Here is a 22,150-nt window from a genome sequence, read left to right as displayed (position 1 = left end):
TTCTGATATTGTAAACATTTCAGTTACTCTCCAAATTAATGTAAAAACAATTTAAAGACAACATATTGTAAATCTGTGTTGTATTGGCATCTTTTTATGAATGAAGGCCAGTATCACTAATACTAATGTCTCTATGAAACATTATGACATTGCATTATAGTATAAATGAAAGATACCAATTTCAATATTTATTAGGCTTTAAAAAAAACACTTAATTTAGGTAAACTTAATACAATCTTTATATAAAACCATTATAATAAATGTTATATTTACCGGTGGCCTTTTAGACAGAAAACGTAATAGTAACACCTTTCTGAACTGCACAAATAAATTAAATACAGATGAATTATCATTAAAGCTACACTTTTCTCTGTGATGAACATGATTTAAACCTGTTCTGAATTTATATAACGTTATAGTTTTAATGATAATAAAAAAACAGATATAGGCTAATTCAGAGGATGAAAAATCAGTAGCCTATAAGCCTTTACCAGTGTTTTTTAAATAAATACTAGAATAAAAATAATAGGTTAAAGTATAAATAGTTTTTAGTAAAATAAAGACAAGACTGTGTAACTCTACGCCCGTGAAACTTTTCTCCCTCAAACAGCAAACTAACATACAGGAAACATCAATATAAACAACAGCTCCATATATATATATATATATATATATATATATATATATATATATATATATATATATATATATATATATATATATATATATATATATATATATATATATATATATATATATATAATATATATATATATATATATATATATATATATATATATATATCTTTTTTTTTTTTTTTTTTTTTTGCCTTGACAAAAAGGGCACTTTGGGCATAAAGGGGCAAAGAGGCAGGTGCACAAGCACCAAGGGGCAAAGAGGCAGGTGCTCAAGCACCCCCCCAAAAAAAAGATAATGAATGTTTGCTCCAAGACACTCAAATACAACAATGAAAATAAACAAAACAGCAATAAGCCTTTTAGCAATTATCAAGCAAAAGACTAGCATTTGACTGTAAGAATGACAGTGAAACATTTGTAGGATTAAGACCAAATAGTGCATGAATAGGACATGGTTCAATATGTAAAATAAATATTCCAGAAATTGACTTGAAAATTGTTTTCAACATTTCGACAGAAATAGGTCAATGCTGGGCAAAGCCAAAAATAATAAGCTTGGCCCACCGCACTCGGAAACTTGGGTATCAAAATTATCCCTTAGCTAACCAGTGGTAAATACAACTTGAGAGGGTGTTAATGTCCAATTTTTAACTAATGGAAACTTGTTACTGGTTCTATGTTACTGTAATTCCCAGGAAACAGAAACCGAGGGTTATTTAAATAGGAAAGCTGATGTTGGAAGAGCTCTTGCAGTGGAGTTATTAGGAAAAAACTCACAAGATCCACAGTCTGGAGGGTTTGTATCAGGTTTTAAAAATAGAGGGATTCTTCAACTGAGAGAAGCAGTGGGGAAAGCTAAGGAGAAGAATCTCTGCTGGGATATTCTGCTCTGTATCTGCATGTTGGCTTTCAGAAAATCAATTTTAATATTATTAAATCAATTAATATTAAAATATTATTAATTTCCTACGGGTCTGATACATTTCCTACTGGGTTTTAGACCAAACTCATAGAAACTGTATCATGATTTATGTAGAAGCTGCACAGCATGGCTAGTAGAAAGATCTTATACAGATTACAAAAAATCCTTTTCATTATATAATGATGGTGTTTGACGTTGGTCCAATTTATCAATCTGTACCAAGAGAGTTCAGAGAGCTTTTTACTAAGCAACTTATTAATATTTAAGCAGAGTGAGAAATTATTTCTCCATTTAAGGTTGCCGCTTTGGTGAGCAGACCTTTCAAAAATCTTACAGATCCCAAAATTTGAATTGGTAGTGTACTTGTGTACAGTAGTGTAGTGTACAGATGTAATGATGTGATTTTTTTTTTTTTTTATTTTTTATTTTTTTTTTTTTTGCAAAAGCAGTCACTGTTAAACTACTTTTATATAGCAACTTGGATTATGATTCAACTTTAAAAAAATTTTTTTTACAGCATATATTATGGAAGTTCCTTACATGTGTGTGTAAACTTTCCACTGCTCTGTGTTAAAGCCACGTGAATTCTCTGCCTGCCCTCTAAATACCAATGAGGACATCGATAACTGGCTCAGGCATTTTGAAGTCAGCGCACCACTGATCTTTCAAACTGTTATGGTGTCCAGAGATCCAGTGAGTACCATCCCAGTAGCAATGTCATACTCTCCATTTTTCTGACAATATTATTTTGAATCTTTGCTAAAGATTTAATATTAGCTAAAGTCTGTTGTGCCTAATTTAATTTCAATTGTTCACAATTCACAGGGTCTTGACCTGAGAGTGGAGCATACCCATGGCTTCAGTCACCATGGTGAGGGTGGCCATTACTACACAGACACCACCCCAAATGCTGTGGAGTACCTGGGATACTTCCTCCCTGCTGAGCTCCTCTACCGTATCGACCGACCCACAGAGACACAAAATGTTGGCCGGGATTAAACTGTTGACATTTCTCTCATGTTTTTAATGCTGTAAAAGCATTTAAAATGCATATAAATAAAATTATTTTACTTGGACCACTTTAAATAATAAAATAAATATAATAGGTCTTGAAATAATAATTGAGAGTATTGTCCACTTTTTTCACAATCTATTTAATCTATTAATAAATCTCTACATTTTGTACTTAAAGGGTTAGTTCACCCAAAAATAAAATTTGTCATTAATGACTCACCCTAATGTCGTTCCACACCCATAAGACCTCCGTTCATCTTCGGAACACAGTTTAAAATATTTTGTATTTAGTCCGACAGCGTATCTAAGTGTAGGGACACTATACTGTCCATGTCCAGAAAAGGAATAAAAACATCATCAAAGTAGTCCATATGTGACATTAGTTAGTTAATTAGAATCTCTTGAAGCATCGAAAATACATTTTGGTCCAAAAATAGCAAAAACTACGACTTTATTCAGCATTGTCTTCTCTTCCGCGTTTGTTTTCAAACCTCAAATAAAGATTCAAACAGTCATGAATCAGCGGATTGATTCATGATTCGGATCGCCAATGTCGCGTGATTTCAGCAGTTTGACACGCGATCCAAATCATGAATCAATAATCTAATTCATGATCGTTTTAATCCTTATTAAAATAAAGACATTTTTTAATGGCGTAAATGAGGGCGTGGGGGAGGCAGAGACTTGAATATATAGGAGTGTGTTATTCTAATGACGATCGTTTTCAGCCGCGGCATTTATCAAGGGCAAGTATTGCGTACACCTGGATTGCAGAGGTGCTCACAGCTTCATAAATCAGATGGCAGTGGTGGAGGAAGTACTGAATCTCAGTACTTAAAGGTCCCGTTCTTCGCGTGTTTTCGAAGCTTTGATTATGTTTACAGTGTGCAATATAACATGAGTTCATGTTTCGCATGAACAAACACAGTATTTTGTCACACAATTGACTTATCTGTACAGCGTTGTTTTCTCTGTCCTATGGCCTGATGATTTCCTTGTTCTAAGAAGTCCCTCCATCAGAAACACATAACGAGTTCTGATTGGGCCAGCGCTTCCCGTGTTGTGATTGGACAGCAGCTTAGCACACTTTCCCCGGAAAGGTCCCGCCTCTTACCATAACGGGGAGATGCGCGCTCTTCTCCACGTGGGAGAGCAACAAGAGCACGGCCCCTATTTTGCGTGTACTTGTGGGTGGAGGGTTAGTCAACAAACGGTTCTAGTGACGTCATTCCTGAAGGAAGTTAAGGGGTGTAGTCTAAACCTGCCATTCGCTGTAGGCTTTGAAAGGAAACTTCTGTTAAATAAAATATCTCGCTTGGCATTAAACTTTGAGCTTTATAATTTTACAGGTATTATTTATGCTCTAACAGGCAACATTACACACTAACTAAAGTTTGAAAGATGGAATCGCGAAGAATGGGACCTTTAAGTAAAAGTACAAATAACCAGAGCCATATTTACTTAAGTAAAAGTAGAAGTACTACAACAACAATCTTACTTAAGTAAAAGTAAAAAAAAGTACTTGATTTTAAATGTACTTTTAGTATTAAAAGTAAAAGTACAATTTATTATCTTAATGTCTATATTCTAATAATAAAAAAGAAGAAAACAGTATGGGCTGTGGTGTTTTAATTAAGTTAGTTTTGGGTTAATCTAGGCTAATTGTGCGTATCATCTGTTGCCCAGTTTACATTCTGACTCACAATATCAGGGCGATCTGCAGAGTTAAATATCAATATTCAGAAGTAACATTTTCATCAGCTTTGATGTATTTAAATCTTCATATTTATGAGGATTAATCTTAAATATAGGATATGCTTCAGCTTTCCTTTTATTTTCTTAAATTTGATCAATAAATTAAATTAGAATAACAGATTGTTTTAACTATATATTTTTAAAATAATAAGAAACGTTGGAAAGAATGTTTAAACATGAAACTAAACTACCAGTAGGTGGCGGCAGGTCTTAATGAGTGAGTCATTGAGTCGGTTCGTTCAAACGGCTGATTCGTTCATGAACGAGGCAGTCGTTTACGAACAGGTCATTGAATCTTTGATTCAACCGATTCATTCAAACGCTGAATCATTCATTAACACACTATTGCTAGGAGATGCGTTGTGGTTCTGATGTGGAAATATGATCTGATCTTGGAAATATTTTCGCTGCTGTAATAGAACAAAAGCAGTTTATATTGCATCTAAAATGTAAGTGACTAATTTTAATTAATTGTTTATGGAACTGTCATGAAATCAGTGTCACATTTTCAGTCGTGATGGTATTCAGGAAAACAGCACTCTTGGTCGTGTCATATGATGTTTTTTAACTGTATTATACGTTATAAAATATAAAAACCTTCACAATTTGAATATTTACTGCAGTATGTTACTGAGTTTCTCTGTACGAGCGGCGTTGGTTTGTTTCCATTTCTCCTCGAGAGGCTGTGCGATTGCCAAAAGCGACAGCGCAACCGTCAGTTCATACATTAGCCTGTTATTATCTATTTATTATCTGAACAAACCTTAATCTCGAGCCCTGAAACGTATCAGAAAATGTAAAGAAAATGTAACGAAACTTTGTAGAAATGTAGTGGAGTAGAAAGTAAAATATTTGCTGCCAAATGTAACAAAGTAAAAGTAAAAGTATGCACTATTGATTCTATTTAAGTAAAGTACAGATACGTGAAAAGTGTACTTAAGTAAAGTAACAAAGTATTTGTACTTTGTTACATTCCACCACTGTCAGGTGGTGAGAGGAGTTTAAGCATAATCTTACACCAACATATACGCCCGTTTCTACGCAAGATTGATAAATGAGGGCCAGTGTATCTGCTTCCCGAACAATGCTAGGAAGACTGTTCCAGAGTTTAGGTCAGGGCTTTTCAAATCTTGCCCTGCAGGGCCAATGTGCTGCAGAGTTTAGCTCCAACCCTAATCAAACACACCCACCTGTGATTAGACATTGATTAGCATGTTCAGGTGTGTTTGATTAGAGTTGGAGCTAAACTCTGCAGGGCATTGGCCCTACAGGGCAAGATTTGAATAGCCCTGGTTTAGGTGGGTAAAGGTAAAGGTAAAGGATCCTTTAAATAGGTAAAGGATCGACCGCCTGCAGTTGACTTCGATATTCTAACCTGATTATTTAATTCATGGGGCCCTATCTTGCACCCAGCGCAATTGACTTTGTACACCGACGCATGTGTCATTCCTATTTTGCACCCGCGGTGCTTTTCCCTCCACAGAAGCACGTCGCTAAACTAGTGAATGAACTTGCGCTCCCTGGGCGGTTCAGCGCAAAAAAGGAGGCGTGTTTCGGCGCAAACAATCCCTGGTGCTATTTTGCTGTTCCATTAAACAATTGCGCCACTGACCAGAAAAAAACCTAGTCTAAAGTCAGTGGCGCGTTGCGCGTTGTTCATTATGCTATTTTAAGGGCGCATGCTTGACCATAATGTATAGCGTGCACAACGCACATACACTTTGCTCATGTAATCTACACAGATGCAACAGTTGTTTTTGCACATCATAAATTGTTACACTAAAAAAAATATTAACACATGAGATGACGGAAATCATTGTGGTGTGCCACGAAGATGTGAAAAAATAGGCATAAATCTAGTTTACAAATTATTCAGACTAATTGTAGTAATTAAGGATCAGACCTGTTTGCCCAATAGTGGCAAGACATATATGTATATAAGGACATCTGACAAATTGGTTTGTCCGTCAAGAACCAGGAAAAAAAATCGACTGAAAAACTGAAAAAACTGTTTAACCGATGCTATTTTGGGTGGGTTTCTCCCATTCCCATACAACCCAACTTCTCTGTCTTTCACTGCTCTTACAAGAACATCAGTCTCCTCGGCTGTGAACCGCTCCTGGCGTGCGCCTGGTAAATACGCCATAATAATAGCAATCCATAATGGAACTTGCTTTTAAAGGGAGTGTTGGATGACGCTCTGATTGGTTTATTCCCGTTACGCCCAAACCACACCTTTGAATAATGAAGCTACTTCAGACCAACCCATTTTAGATTTGCACCGGGCGCAAGAGCCATTTATTCCGCTGAGAAAATAGCAAAAGCGCCAAGACCCGCCCACAAAGTTACTTGCACTTCGCGCTTTGACACTTGCGTTCCAGATCGTTAAAATAGGGCCCATGAGGTTATTAAAAATCATTCAAAAGGATAAGATGCATATGATGAAGAGGCAAGGGTGTCAGCCCACTCCCCCCTTCATCTTTGTAAGTAATAATCAAGATTTTAAAATGTATGCAATGTTTAATAGTGTCACATGTAGCGTCTGGAGTCTCTCCCCATATGGAAAAGTCTTGCTAAAAACATATGTGATTCTTATATGTTCCAACAGAAAACTATAAGGATCATATATGCTGCAAAAACCACATATACAAATTGTACAATATTCATGTATTTTCAATCATATATGTCCTACACTGTAAAAAAAATATATGCTGGATTGTATTAAATACAACCCCTGCAAATCAGTGAGATTTTACTTTAGTAAATTAATTAGCAAGTAAAACGAATAAAAATGGGTAACCCTAATGCAAAAAAATAATTTAAAAAAATTATATACTATCCTACATATTTAGCAAAGAGCTGTAACTGCTGAAAAGTGCACCGACATTATTGTTAATAAAAGTAACAGTTTTACAGGTTTTTAAATTGAGCAAAAACACATCAAATAAAAAATTATTTTAACATTAACCTCCTTTAAATCAGAAGTAAAGCATGATGGGAAGTAGAAATTTGTTGTAACTCATTCTGTAAAAGTGTTTATGTGTGTACATGCATTCACATTAATATGGGAATATACAGTAAGGCTACAAAATAAAGGATACAACTTAATGGATATTACATGTAATACTATTTATATCTTAATTACTAAATATTGTATGTGTTAAAATATAGCCATATTTTATAAATATAGTCAATATGCATACATTGCAGTAGCTATATTAAAAAAGGCTTTAGTTTCCTTTATTCCTTTATATTTCCTTTAATATAGGCTATTTTGCATATAATTGCAGTATATTTCCATATATTTGTTTCGTAATGTTCTACCCATACAAACAATTTGTTAACAGCAATATCAGCAATATTTAAAACATAATAATTAAACACTCACTCTTAGCGTTAGGCTTAGACGATGAAGATTTCTGTAACAAAAATAGCCTTAGTTCTGTCATCGCAAACTGCGCATGCGTCAACGCGCCGCGGCCAGGAGGAAATCAATCGCGGGTTCTTGTTGTCTCCGTGATATGATTGCCTCCCAGCGGGACCGCGAAGTGGCGAGCTCCAGGTAAGAATTGTGTTTGTCATGTCGTTCTCAATGCAAATGTTAACTTATTTAATGGCAAGATTTGCTAAAAGTTTTGTAAATTGTTCGTTTCTGTTATCATGTCGGTGCCACAGCCTAGTGTTAGGTAACGTACAGGTAACGTTAAGCCTAATTATGCTGCGCGCACGTGCAAAAATTAAATTACAAGTATTTAATGTGCAAAAACAAGTGAAAAATGCTTATATTTGTATTAAAGTTATTAAACTATATGATTGGTCTCATCATTTGTTAGTCCCTTTGAATAAAAACGTCTGCTAAATGATCAAATGTAAAAAACAACTATTCTAGTTGTTTAACTATGTCTTTTGGTAACTAAGTTAAACCCTAAAGCTCATGGTTTGCATAGATAACGTTATACAACGATTGTGTGACACAGTGAAAGCTGTGTGACACTGACAAAAAGCAAAAGTTAGAATAAATGTAATGTGATTTGTTTACCGGATGTTCCTTTTGTGATCATTAATAGTATATTTTGTGCCAATTCACTTTAAAAGAGTTAATGTTTTAGTGAACTTGAGTTTGCAAATTGCTCTAATGTAGTGAAAAAAATAGCTAAAATATAAACTTCTATCATTTGCATTCATGTAACTGCAACATATATGAATCTAAATGATGTACAATATTACAATTTTGTAATAGAAAGTAAGTAACTGTAAAGAATATATTGTTATACTGAAAAAAACATTATAATGAAACGTGTTTCTAATATTCATGTATGTAAATGGGGTGGTCAAGAAGATTTTCTTTTTCTTCCACAGAAAGATCTTCATGAAAACATTTGAAGACCACGCAAGAAGAACAGGTTCAACCACAGACTGTTCCATCTCATGAGGACTGGTTCAGTTCTGAAGGGGAAGTGTTGAAGAAGTTTATGTACTCTGAGTTGTAAGACTTTAACTAATGTTAACAAATGAGACTTTATTGTAATGTATTAACTAACATGAACTAACAATGAGCAATACATTATTACAGTATTTCTTAAACTTTGTCAATTTTTAACGTTTAGTTCACCCAAAAATGTATGTTGTTAAAATGACCCTCATGTCGTTCCAAACCCATAAGACGTTCATTTATTTTCAGAACACAACAAATAAAGCTTTAATATGTGTACTATAATTACTATGTAAAATAAGTTAATATAGTAATTGATATAGATACTGATATAGATATCCATATTTATAACCTTATTGACTAAAATAACCAGCTCATGGCAGTTGACTTGCGACCAGAGAGTGACCTGAGTGATGCGATGTAGGAGTAGCGTAAGCTTCAACGTCTCTCTGGGCAACAAAATCAAGCTCTTCTCTTTTATCGAATCCTCTTTAAATTCAAATTCATGACCAGTGTATTGTTTTCCTCTATTCTCTGCATATCCGCATTCATCAATACATCATGCTTCAGGTCAGAGGTCACTCTTTTGGCGTAAGTAGACCCGCACAGTTGACTGCCAGAAGATAGATATTTTAGTCTAAAGTCAAAAATATGGATATTTTTTTAATAAAAAATGCATAGCTTCTCTTCAAAAGACCTTTATTAAATGATTTTTTTAAATGTCCTGATAATTTACTCAACCCTATGTCATCCAAGATGTTCATGTCTTTCTTTCTTCAGTCGAAAAGAAATTCAGTTTTTTGAAGAAAATATTCCAGGATTTTTCATCATGTAATGGTTTTTAGTTGCAACCAAAATACTGAAGGTCCAAATCAATGCAGTTCCACCTTCGTGTTTACAAAGCGCTCATGTGAAGACTAATACAAATGCCCTCTAGCCAATAAAAAAAAGGTAAAACAACGATATTGGATGATTTTGAAGTTGAAAATTGTTTTTGCTAAAGGGCGTTTATTAGTCTTCACATGAGCGCTCTGTAAACACGAGGGCGGGACTTCTGCCTACGTCTATGTGACCATTTCCACGGGATTACGTCATCCTTGGCACCTCGCAGAGCTGAGCAAGTTGAACAATTAAGGTTGAAATGTATATTCATTTTTTTAAATGACTGATTATTTGACTAGATAAGACCCTATTCCTCATCTGGGATCACGCAGAGGCTATGAAGCCCTTTGAAACGGCGTTGATTTGGACCTTCAACATTTTGGTTGCAACTGAAAAGCATTATATGATGAACAATCCTGGAATGTTTTCTTCAAGAAACTTAATTTCTTTTCCACTGAATAAATAAAGACATGAACATCTTGGATGAGATGGGGGTGAGTAAATTATCAGTCAATTTTTATTTTGGGGTGAACTAATCCGTTCATTATCTTTGATTGATGGCCATGTCACTGTGTTCAATGTATTTTGTTGTTGTTTTTTGGGTTTTGTTTTTTTCCTGAGCAAAGTTCAGTTTGCTATCAAGTTGGAATTGTAAATTCCTCATGTGGAGTATAATTTTATTATTTCATTTTGTGTTGAAATAAAAGTGTTTCCATCACAAATTTGTGTATGTCATTGATTGAAATCATATATGGTTAGTATATGCAGAGATGTTGTAATATTGACTGAAATCATGTATGATTTTTATATGTAGTTTATATGTATATTATATAAACTTGAAGAGCTAACACACCATTTCCCTATTAAAAAAATATGAAATCTGTATAAAAAGCATATAAACAAATGACACAAAATATAAATAAATCCTATATGACTTTAATATGACTAGCAAATGATTCAGTATACGAACTTTATATGATTTGTATATGAATATCATGTATTTTCTACTAATACCATATACCATTGCATACTGTTTACATGTAAAACTCATATAAGATTTTTGCAGTATTCATACATGACCCAAAAGTTTTCTGTGTGCTTTTTAGTATGAAATGGGCCATAAACGGTCTGATTTTGTGTATGACATATATGGGACTTACATTAAACATATAAGATAATTCTGACTGATTTAAGTAAGGAACATATATGGTCGCTATATATGAAACATATAGGTTTTTTTCATATGGGTCTCATCAGGATCAAAGATGAGTCAATTCTGATGTTTAGGGTGGATAGCTTTTAGCCACGTATAAATTAGGGGCCCGATGCCAACGAGTCTGGAGAAGTTGACACCTTCGACAGATATGTGACCCGAGCTGAAATGAGACAGGCAGCATCTTTGGAAAACTGTGAGAACTTCAATCAGATTGTTATCTGGTCACATGACTTGAACCCTGTTCCCTCCCTCACATTCTTTCAGACAGAGAGACGCCGAAGCACAAACACACACACACACACTTTCCTTATGAAGTTTTAATTAAGACTATTCTAGACTGTATATGATGTATCTTTGTGTGTATGCATGCTCCTTAGGTCATACCAACCTAATCATGATGTATAAACAATGTAAGTTCATTTTAAATGCTTGTATTCCTGTGTAAGAATGTATCTCTGCTTTAATATCTCCCAGCCATAAAGTGTTTGATATCTAAATATTCCTCTCTCTTTGTCTTAATCAACGATGCACAGAATAGGATTATGAAATGTATCATTAATACGTTTAGCAAACTTGGGAGTAAAACTGTATAAAATCAACACCCTTTACGACACCTGATAAAACATGCAAAGTAGGTCGTAAACAGAGACAAAGAGAATTTTTCCCGCTCAGAATTCACCCTCTGGATTGGGTAAACTAACCCAGAAGGGGTGTGGATTAATTGTCTTAAAAGACAAGTGGAAACATTTCTTTGCGCTCTTCTCTACTCGTCCTCGGACCTTTCCTCCCGTCCTCTGAAGCCGGCTCACCTCTTGCCATGAGGCTTCGGCCCTGGCTAAGAGGTGAAGTCAGAGTGGTTGTTTCCTTTGAAGTCAGCGCGCTCCACTACTCAGTCCTTGGACAAAGGCACTGAACACCATCGAGGAACTTCCATAACTTCGAAGGAAACCTTCCTCTCCTTTGGCAACATTCACTTTCAAACTACCTTCAAACTTCCCGCTGATCGGAGATCACTTGGAAGAACTGAGAGAGAGCGCTCCAGCTCACAGAACACTCTGAGAAGGACCCTTACGCATTCTTTTATACTCAACACAAAGCAACCCATGCAAGTATAAATTCCATCGAAATTTACATGCGTTTAAGACTAGTAACCCTGTTTAAGGTGATATTGTTCTTTGCTGGCTCTCTGTAGTAATGTTTGTGAAATGCCATTCTGAACCCTTCCTTTCTCTTCTTTCTCCTTTTCTATTTCGTTACCTGTCGTTATTCTGTATACATGTATTCTTTATCTAGTCATATGTATTCGTATTATCAATTATTAAAACCATTGTATCCATGTTTAATTAGGGCCCAAGCCCTGAAAGGGCGCAGAGCCCTATTGTTCTTCTAAGGATTATTATTATTATTAGGGCCCAAGCCCTGAAAGGGCGCAGAGCCCTATTGTTCTTCTAAGAATTATTTTTTTTTGTTATTAGGGCCCAAGCCCTGAAAGGGCGCAGAGCCCTATTGTTCTTCTAAGGACAATTTAGCTTTTTCGACTATTCAGGCACTTTCGGGGCCCTTATCATGCTCGAAAACTCTTGAAACTTTGCACACACATCGGAATCTGCGGCCATCAGGGCCGGGCTGAGGCTGGTACCTGGGCGTGGCAGGGGGGCTCGACAGCGCCCCCTAAAGTGGGGTCTGAAAACATGGTCTATAAATCAACCACACTTGCACGCACATGTATGAAACTCGGTACACATATAGAGCTCATCGGGCGAACAACTTTCGTGCTCTAAGTTATGTGTCAGCCCAACAGGAAGTGAGCTATTATGGGTTGTTCGGAAAACGCATGCTCTGGAATTTGCGATACTCCTCCTAGACGATTCACCCGATCAGCACCAAACTCGGTCAGCATGAAGTCAAGACACTGAGGATGCTAAATTGCGAGCAACTTTTTGATATCTCAAACGGTTAGGCTGTGGCGAGGAGACGAATTTATGGCGAGAAAAGGGAAACAGGAAGTGTGTTATAACTTCTGCATTCATTAATTCATTTTGATGAAACTTCAGCTGTGTGTTCGTTGTAAGAGGCTGATCACATGGATATGACTTTTGTGAGACAAAGTTATAGTGCCACCAACTGGCAGCAGGAAGTGTGTCACTTTCAAAATGCTTTGAAATCACCATCTTATTTTTACCCGATTTACTTCAAACTTCATCAGTATAATGTCAAACCAGAGCAGATATAAAGCTGGTAAGCACTTCCTGATATTGTATATACTGTTGCCACGGCAACACATCAAACTATAACATTCTTTTTCGCTCCTTTTGAGATTCTTAAAATGCTTCAAATTACATGAAACTCAACACACACATCAGACATGCTGTCCAGTAGATATGGGCAAAGACTTAAAAACGGGCATGGTGGAGGAGCTCAGTAGCGCCATCTTTTAACAAAAGTAATGCAATCTTTTGTCAAAAGTGGGGGGGTTAGTTTTATCTTCAGTCACCAAACTCTGTATATATATTGTTCTCTTTGAGCCGAACAACTTTCTAATTTACAGTCATTAGCTCTGAAGAACAGGAACTCAGATATTTAAGGCTTAAGGTGTGAGGACCTTATTGTAATTGCTAAAACCATCATTTTTCTTTTCCCAAATGAATTACATTTTTGAGGGCCTAAACACGCATGAAAACTCATGAAACTTTGCACACGCATCAGAAGTGGTGAAAACATACATCTGATATGGGTTTCAGAATTAGGTGTGGCAAAATGGTTCGATAGCGCCACCTACAAAGATTTAAATTAAGCGTCATTCGCGCTACGTTTCATGTATGAGTATGAAAATTCAGTAGACGCATTCAGCAGCCCAATACCTACAAAAAAGACCCAAGGCGCCAAATCTGAAAAACCAACAGGAAGTGAGATATTTTGAATTTTCTTCGGCAACACATCAAACTATAACATTCTTTTTCGCTGCTTTTGAGACTCTTAAAATGCTTCAAATTACATGAAACTCAACACACACATCAGACATGCTGTCCAGTAGATATGGGCAAAGACTTAAAATTGGGCATGGTGGAGGAGCTCAGTAGCGCCATCTTTTGACAAAAGTAATGCAATCTTTTGTCAAAAGTGGGGGGGTTAGTTTTATCTTCAGTCACCAAACTCTGTATATATATTGTTCTCTTTGAGCCGAACAACTTTCTAATTTACAGTCATTAGCTCCGACGAACAGGAACTCAGATATTTAGGGCTTAAGGTGTGAGGACCTTATTGTAATTGCTTAAACCATCATTTTTCTTTTCCCAAATGAATTACATTTTTGAGGGCCTAAACACGCATGAAAACTCATGAAACTTTGCACACGCATCAGAAGTGGTGAAAACATACATCTGATATGGGTTTCAGAATTAGGTGTGGCAAAATGGTTCGATAGCGCCACCTACAAAATTTAAATTAAGCGTCATTCACGCTACGTTTCATGTATGAGTATGAAAATTCAGTAGACGCATTCAACAGCCCAATACCTACAAAAAAGACCCAAGGCGCCAAATCTGAAAAACCAACAGGAAGTGAGATATTTTGAATTTTCTTTGGTAAATTGGTGCAGTTTTTGCCATTGCCAGACGTTGTATTTTAACAAACTCCTCCTAGAGATTTAATCATATCAACATCGTATTTGCACAGTCTAATCTAAAGGCCTTTGTGGTGTTAAATTGGGAAGATCTTGAGTTTTCCCTGAAGGGTGTGTCCGTGGCGGCCTCACAAATGTTGATGTTTCGCCATGACACAGGAATTGGTTGTACCTCAGGCATACAATGTCCGATCTGCCTCAAACTTCACATGTTTGACAAGAGTCCTGGCCTGAAGACATCTACATTCCAATATTCAGTCAAAGTTATAGCGCCACCAACTGGCAGCAGGATGTGTCACTTTTTGAAAAAAAATTAAATCACTGTCTTACTTTCACCCGATTTACTTCAAACTTCATCAGTATAATGTGAAAACATGACAGATATAGACATACGAATGGATTCCTGATATTTTTTAAACTGTTGCTATGGCAAAGTGTCATTTTAATTATTTTTTTGGGTGTTTTTGAGACTTAGCATGCTTGAAATTGTGTGTGTGTGTGTGTGTGTGTGTGTGTGTGTGTGTGTGTGTGTGTGTGTGTGTGTGTGTGTGTGTGGGTCATTCTGTTTTTGAAAAGACACATGTCTTAAAATTAATTATTTACTGATAAAAATCAAATTGATTTAAAAAGTAAATTTCACATGATTTTCTAGTTTATAAGTTGTCTGGGTATCACCAGACCAAGCTCAATTTAAGATTTGATCAATGAGCATTATTTGAATGACTCTGTATGCAATTGGATAGTCAACTAAACAGACTACTAAACTCGCCAATAGCGTGCCAGGTGAATAAGTTAGTCTGTGATTTGTTCCCGCAAAAGTGTAACAGAAGCAGTAGAAATGAATGTACAGGTTTTCAGACTGTGTTGCAGGGCGAAGTCAAATCGCTGGCAGATCAGGCTGGGTTTACCCAGTCAGTCTAAGTAAATTTTATAATAAAGTTTATAATAAACTTCCATAAAATTTAGACGCGCATCTTACTCTTACCTGACACTAATATTAAAATCATTGCTGCAGTTTCTGTGATTTGGCTCCAATTGGTAATTTTGTAATTAAAATTTTTTATTGGATGCTACAAATATTGAAATGAAAGCATGCTTAATTGCATAAGATTGTAAAAAGCTAAGGTAGGTCAAAAACACATGTAGAGAAGTGTTAGGATAATACAATATCACCATTCGGATGGTATTCTGCGCTCATTTAAAATTGATGTGACATCATCTGACATGAAACTGATTCATTAAATTGAATTGATCTCATAGATGTGACTGTTGTGGTTCGTAGTCATAGTAGCACCAACTGCTGCAGTTAATGTGGTGAATCCAACTTCATTTGTAGGGCACTAACAATATAGTTTTATATAATTCGTTTAACAATTGTGTTAATAAAATAAAAAGACCATGAATTAAATACTGGCCTTCTGGACTTACAAAATTTTGAGCTGCAAAAGATAACTTTGCACATATTTGAAAATTACCTATTATATCATATTACATTAGAATTCATCTATATTTAAATTCCATCATGGGTGTGGCTTGTGGTCATAGCGGCACCAGCTGCTGCGGTAAATGTGGCATATTTGAGCGATTTTAAAATACTCTCCTGTTAAAATGCATATTGCCTGTCTTGCACAATTTGCCTGAAGCCACCGGGGTGGTGGTGCCACCGGCTTGGGCCCGTCATCGCTGCTCGCAGCTTTAATTAGGGCCCAAGCCCTGAAGGGGCGAAGAGCCCTATTGTTCTTCTAAGGATTATTATTAGGGCCCAAGCCCTGAAAGGGCGCAGAGCCCTATTGTTCTTCTAAGGATTTTTTTTTTTTTTTGTTATTATTTATTATTTTTTTACGCGACTATTTGGGCATTTTTGGGGCCCTTCCCATGCTCGAAAACTCTTGAAACTTTGCACGCGCATCAGAATGGGCGGCCATCAGGGCCGGGCTGAGGCTGGGACCCGGGCGTGGCAGGGGGGCTCGACAGCGCCCCCTAAAGTGGGCTCTGAAAACGTGGTCTATAAATCAAACCAACTTCCACGTATATATATGAAACTCGGTACACATATAGAGCTCATCGGGCCGAACAACTTTCGTGCTCTAAGTTATGCGTCAGCCCAACAGGAAGTGAGCTATTATGGGTTGTTCGGAAAACGCATGCTGTGGAATTTGCGATACTCCTCCTAGACGATTTACCCGATCAGCACCAAACTCGGTCAGCCTGAAGTCAAGACACTGAGGATGCTAAATTGCGAGCAACTTTTTGATATCTCAAACGGTTAGGCTGTGGCGAGGAGACGAATTTATGGCGAGAAAAAGAAAACAGGAAGTGTGTTATAACTTTTGCATACATTAATTAATTTTGATGAAACTTCAGCTGTGTGTTCGTTGTAAGAGGCCGATCACATGGATAGGACTTTTGTGAGTCAAAGTTATAGCGCCACCAACTGGCAGCAGGAAGTGTCACTTTTGTCCAAAGTGGGGGGTTAGTTTTATCTACATTCACCAAACTCGGTATATATATTGTACTTTTCGAGCCGGACAACTTTCTAATTTACAGTCATTAGCTCTGACCAACAGGAAGTCAGATAATTTGATTGGAATATAACACAAAGTTGAAAGCGAGCTCTGAGTTTTTACCTTCTCCTCAAAAGCGATTCATTCAATCTCCTCCAAACTCGGACAACATGAAGTAAATATACAGAAGATGCTAAAATGCGAACGGTTATTGGATATCTCAAACGGTGTTCCCTTAGCAAAAGCCTAAAAAAGACAAAATAGGGACACACGTGCCTGGTTCATAAATAAGGCTATACTCCCACCTGCTGGTTATTCTATATATCACACTGTGTTTTTTTTTCAACACTTATGCTCTCCCTTAAATGACCAGTAGAGGGCAATATTGTATAAGTTTTCAAGCAAAAAACCTTGCCTCTGTGTGTGTGTGTGAATGGTTTTCTAACCTGGTGGGGACTTAAACCTGAATGCACACAGACTCATGGGGACTTCCCAATGGGTACAAAAGCTAATAAATCAGACAGAATGAGTTCTTTTGAAAATGTAAAAATGCAGAAAGTTTTGTGTGATGGGTAGGTTTAGGGGTAGGAGCAGTGTAGGGGGACAGAATATATGGTTTGTACAGCATAAAAACCATTACGTCTATGAGTCCCCAAAAAGATTGTGAACTAGACGTGTGTGTGTGTGTGTGTGTGTGTGTGTGTGTGTGTGTGTGTGTGTGTGTGTGTGTGTGTGTGTGTGTGTGTGTGTGTGTGTGTGTGTGTGTGTGTGTGTGTGTGTGTGTGTGTGTGTGTGTGGAGAGAGAGGGAGGGGGGCTGATTTCTACCTTCAGCTTACTACAGTGTGTGTGTGTGTGTGTGTGTGTGTGTGTGTGTGTGTGTGTGTGTGTGTGTGTGTGTGTGTGTGTGTGTGTGTGTGTGTGTGTGTGTGTGTGTGTGGAGAGGGGGGAGGGGGGGGGGCTGATTTCGAACTTCAGCTTACTACTGTGTGTGTGTGTGTGTTTTTCTAGCCTGGTGGGGACTTCAACCTGAATGCACACAGACTCATGGGGACTTCCCAATGGGTACAGAAGCTTATAAATCAAACAGAAGGAGTTCTTTTGAAAATGTAAAAATGCAGAAATGTGTGTGATGGGTAGGTTTAGGGGCAGGTCACTCTCTCTCTCTCTCTCTCTGTGTGTGTGGGGGGGGGAGTCTCTCTCACTCTGTGTGTGTCACCTTGTCTCTTGTGTTTTCATAATTTAACCCTTTCATATCATAGGCTATCACAAAAATCTATCACTTTATTGTGAAAAATAAGTAAAAAACTAAAACATATATTATATCTTTAATTAAATACTGGTCTTCTGAACTTACAAAATTTTGAGCTGCAAAAAATACATTTGCACATAATTGAAAGTGATATCCTAATACTTTTAATTGTTTTCTATAACATGGGCTTTAAAGAAGGTCATGCGCTGTGTTTGCAAAGATCACGTATAACACCTCTTTAAACTAATTATTTATTGATAGAATTCAGATGGATAAAAAAATTAATTTCACATGATTTTATAAAAGTGGCTGTTTATTATAAACTTCCATAAATTATATGCACGCATATTACTCTTCCCTGACACTGATATTAAAATCATTGTTGCGGTCTCTGTGATTTGGCTTAATTTTAAGAGAAGTGTCAGGATAATACAACTTCAGCATTTGGACAGTATTCTGCACTCATTTTGAAATTGACATTTGACATCATCTGACATAAAATTAATGAATAAAATGTAATTGATCTCATAGATGTGAGTGTTGTGGTTCCTGGTCATAGCAGCACCAGTTGCTGCAGTTAATGAGGTGAATTCAAATGACTTTGACATAGTCCCTTTATTTATTTTTTCCCATATTAAATGCCTATTGGCCTGCTGTGCACAGTTAAGCTGATGCCACCGGGGTGGCGGTGCCACCGGTTTGGGCCCGCCATCGCTGCTCGCAGCTTTAATTATTAGGGCCCAAGCCCTGAAAGGGCGCAGAGCCCTATTGTTCTTCTAAGAATTATTTTTTTTTGTTATTATTATTATTTATTATTTTTTTACGCGACTATTTGGGCATTTTTGGGGCCCTTCCCATGCTCGAAAACTCTTGAAACTTTGCACACGCATCAGAATGCGCGGCCAACAGGGCCGGGCTGAGGCTGGGACCCGGGCGTGGCAGGGGGGCTCGACAGCGCCCCCTAAAGAGGGGTCTGAAAACGTGGTCTATAAATCAAACACACTTGCACGTACATATATGAAACTCGGTACACATATAGAGCTCATCGGGCCGAACAACTTTCGTGCTCTAAGTTATGCGTCAGCCCAACAGGAAGTGAGCTGTTTGTTTGGAACAGCTGTTTGTTTGAGCTGTTTGGAAGTGAATGGGTTGTTCGGAAAACGCATGCTGTGGAATTTGCGATACTCCTCCTAGACGATTCACCCGATCAGCACCAAACTCGGTCAGCATGAAGTCAAGACACTGAGGATGCTAAATTGCGAGCAACTTTTTGATATCTCAAACGGTTTGGCCGTGACGAAGAGACAAATTTATGGCGAGAAAAGGCAAACAGGAAGTGTATTATAACTTCTGCATACATTAATTCATTTTGATGAAACTTCAGCTGTGTGTTCGTTGTAAGAGGACGATCACATGGATATGACTTTTGTGAGTCAAAGTTATAGCGCCACCAACTGGCAGCAGGAAGTGTGTCACTTTCAAAAATGCTTTAAATCCCCATCTTATTTTCACCCGATTTACTTCAAACTTCATCAGTATAATGTCAAAACATGGCAGATATAGACATATAAATGGATTCCTGATTCTTGAAATACTGTTGTCATGGCAACGTGTCAAAGTCCAATAATTTTTTTAGGTGTTTTTGAGACACTTAGCATGCTTGAAATTGCATGAAACTCAACACACACATCTGACATGCTGTCCAGAAGATGCAAGCAAAGATTCAGAAACGGGCGTGGTAGAGGGGCTCAGTAGCGCCATCTTTTGTCCAAAGTGGGGGGTTAGTTTTATGTACATTCACCAAACTCGGTATATATATTGTACATTTCGAGCCGGACAACTTTCTAATTTAAAGTCATTAGCTCTGACCAACAGGAAGTCAGATAATTTGGTTGGAAGATAACAAGAAGTCGAAAGCGAGCTCTGAGTTTTTACCTTCTCCTCAAAAGCGATTCATTCAATCTCCTCCAAACTCGGACAACATGAAGTAAATATACAGAAGATGCTAAAATGCGAACGGTTATTGGATATCTCAAACGGTGTTCCCGTAGCAAAAGCCTAAAAAAGATAAAATAAGCACACAAGTGCCTGGTTCATTAATAAGGCTATACTCCCACCTGCTGGTTATTCTATATATCACACTGTTTTTTTTTTTTTTTTTGTTCAACACTTATGCTCTCCCTTAAATGACCAGTAGAGGGCAATATTGTATAAGTTTTCAAGCAAAAAACCTTGCCTCTGTGTGTGTGTGTGAATGGTTTTCTAACCTGGTGGGGACTTAAACCTGAATGCACACAGACTCATGGGGACTTCCCAATGGGTACAAAAGCTAATAAATCAGACAGAATGAGTTCTTTTGAAAATGTAAAAATGCAGAAAGTTTTGTGTGATGGGTAGGTTTAGGGGTAGGAGCAGTGTAGGGGGACAGAATATATGGTTTGTACAGCATAAAAACCATTACGTCTATGAGTCCCCAAAAAGATTGTGAACTAGACGTGTGTGTGTGTGTGTGTGTGTGTGTGTGTGTGTGTGTGTGTGTGTGTGTGTGTGTGTGTGTGTGTGTGTGTGTGTGTGTGTGTGTGTGTGTGTGTGTGTGTGTGTGTGGAGAGAGAGGGAGGGGGGCTGATTTCTACCTTCAGCTTACTACAGTGTGTGTGTGTGTGTGTGTGTGTGTGTGTGTGTGTGTGTGTGTGTGTGTGTGTGTGTGTGTGTGTGTGTGTGTGTGTGTGTGTGTGTGTGTGGAGAGGGGGGAGGGGGGGGGGCTGATTTCGAACTTCAGCTTACTACTGTGTGTGTGTGTGTGTGTTTTTCTAGCCTGGTGGGGACTTCAACCTGAATGCACACAGACTCATGGGGACTTCCCAATGGGTACAGAAGCTTATAAATCAAACAGAAGGAGTTCTTTTGAAAATGTAAAAATGCAGAAATGTGTGTGATGGGTAGGTTTAGGGGCAGGTCACTCTCTCTCTCTCTCTCTCTGTGTGTGTGGGGGGGGGAGTCTCTCTCACTCTGTGTGTGTCACCTTGTCTCTTGTGTTTTCATAATTTAACCCTTTCATATCATAGGCTATCACAAAAATCTATCACTTTATTGTGAAAAATAAGTAAAAAACTAAAACATATATTATATCTTTAATTAAATACTGGTCTTCTGAACTTACAAAATTTTGAGCTGCAAAAAATACATTTGCACATAATTGAAAGTGATATCCTAATACTTTTAATTGTTTTCTATAACATGGGCTTTAAAGAAGGTCATGCGCTGTGTTTGCAAAGATCACGTATAACACCTCTTTAAACTAATTATTTATTGATAGAATTCAGATGGATAAAAAAATTAATTTCACATGATTTTATAAAAGTGGCTGTTTATTATAAACTTCCATAAATTATATGCACGCATATTACTCTTCCCTGACACTGATATTAAAATCATTGTTGCGGTCTCTGTGATTTGGCTTAATTTTAAGAGAAGTGTCAGGATAATACAACTTCAGCATTTGGACAGTATTCTGCACTCATTTTGAAATTGACATTTGACATCATCTGACATAAAATTAATGAATAAAATGTAATTGATCTCATAGATGTGAGTGTTGTGGTTCCTGGTCATAGCAGCACCAGTTGCTGCAGTTAATGAGGTGAATTCAAATGACTTTGACATAGTCCCTTTATTTATTTTTTCCCATATTAAATGCCTATTGGCCTGCTGTGCACAGTTAAGCTGATGCCACCGGGGTGGCGGTGCCACCGGTTTGGGCCCGCCATCGCTGCTCGCAGCTTTAATTATTAGGGCCCAAGCCCTGAAAGGGCGCAGAGCCCTATTGTTCTTCTAAGAATTATTTTTTTTTGTTATTATTATTATTTATTATTTTTTTACGCGACTATTTGGGCATTTTTGGGGCCCTTCCCATGC

The 22,150-nt window shown here is 37.3% G+C and overlaps 1 protein-coding gene across 1 annotated transcript in view; it reads left to right on the top strand.

Moving 5' to 3' along the window:
* Positions 1-2,681, top strand: part of c3h11orf54 (chromosome 3 C11orf54 homolog) — a 127,194-nt gene extending 124,513 nt beyond the window's left edge. The window contains exons 7-8 of the mRNA XM_067437956.1: positions 2,137-2,253; positions 2,386-2,681. Of these exons, the coding sequence (XP_067294057.1) occupies positions 2,137-2,253; positions 2,386-2,559 (291 nt within the window). The 3' untranslated portion in view covers positions 2,560-2,681. The remainder of the gene's footprint in view (positions 1-2,136; positions 2,254-2,385) is intronic.
* The last annotated feature ends 19,469 nt before the right edge of the window (positions 2,682-22,150 follow it).

This window comes from Pseudorasbora parva, chromosome 3 (genome assembly GCF_024679245.1).
Source record: "Pseudorasbora parva isolate DD20220531a chromosome 3, ASM2467924v1, whole genome shotgun sequence".
NCBI classification, from domain to species: Eukaryota; Metazoa; Chordata; class Actinopteri; order Cypriniformes; family Gobionidae; genus Pseudorasbora; species Pseudorasbora parva.
The sequence above is the reverse complement of the archived record's forward strand: the minus strand, read 5'-3'. Positions and strand labels throughout refer to the sequence as shown.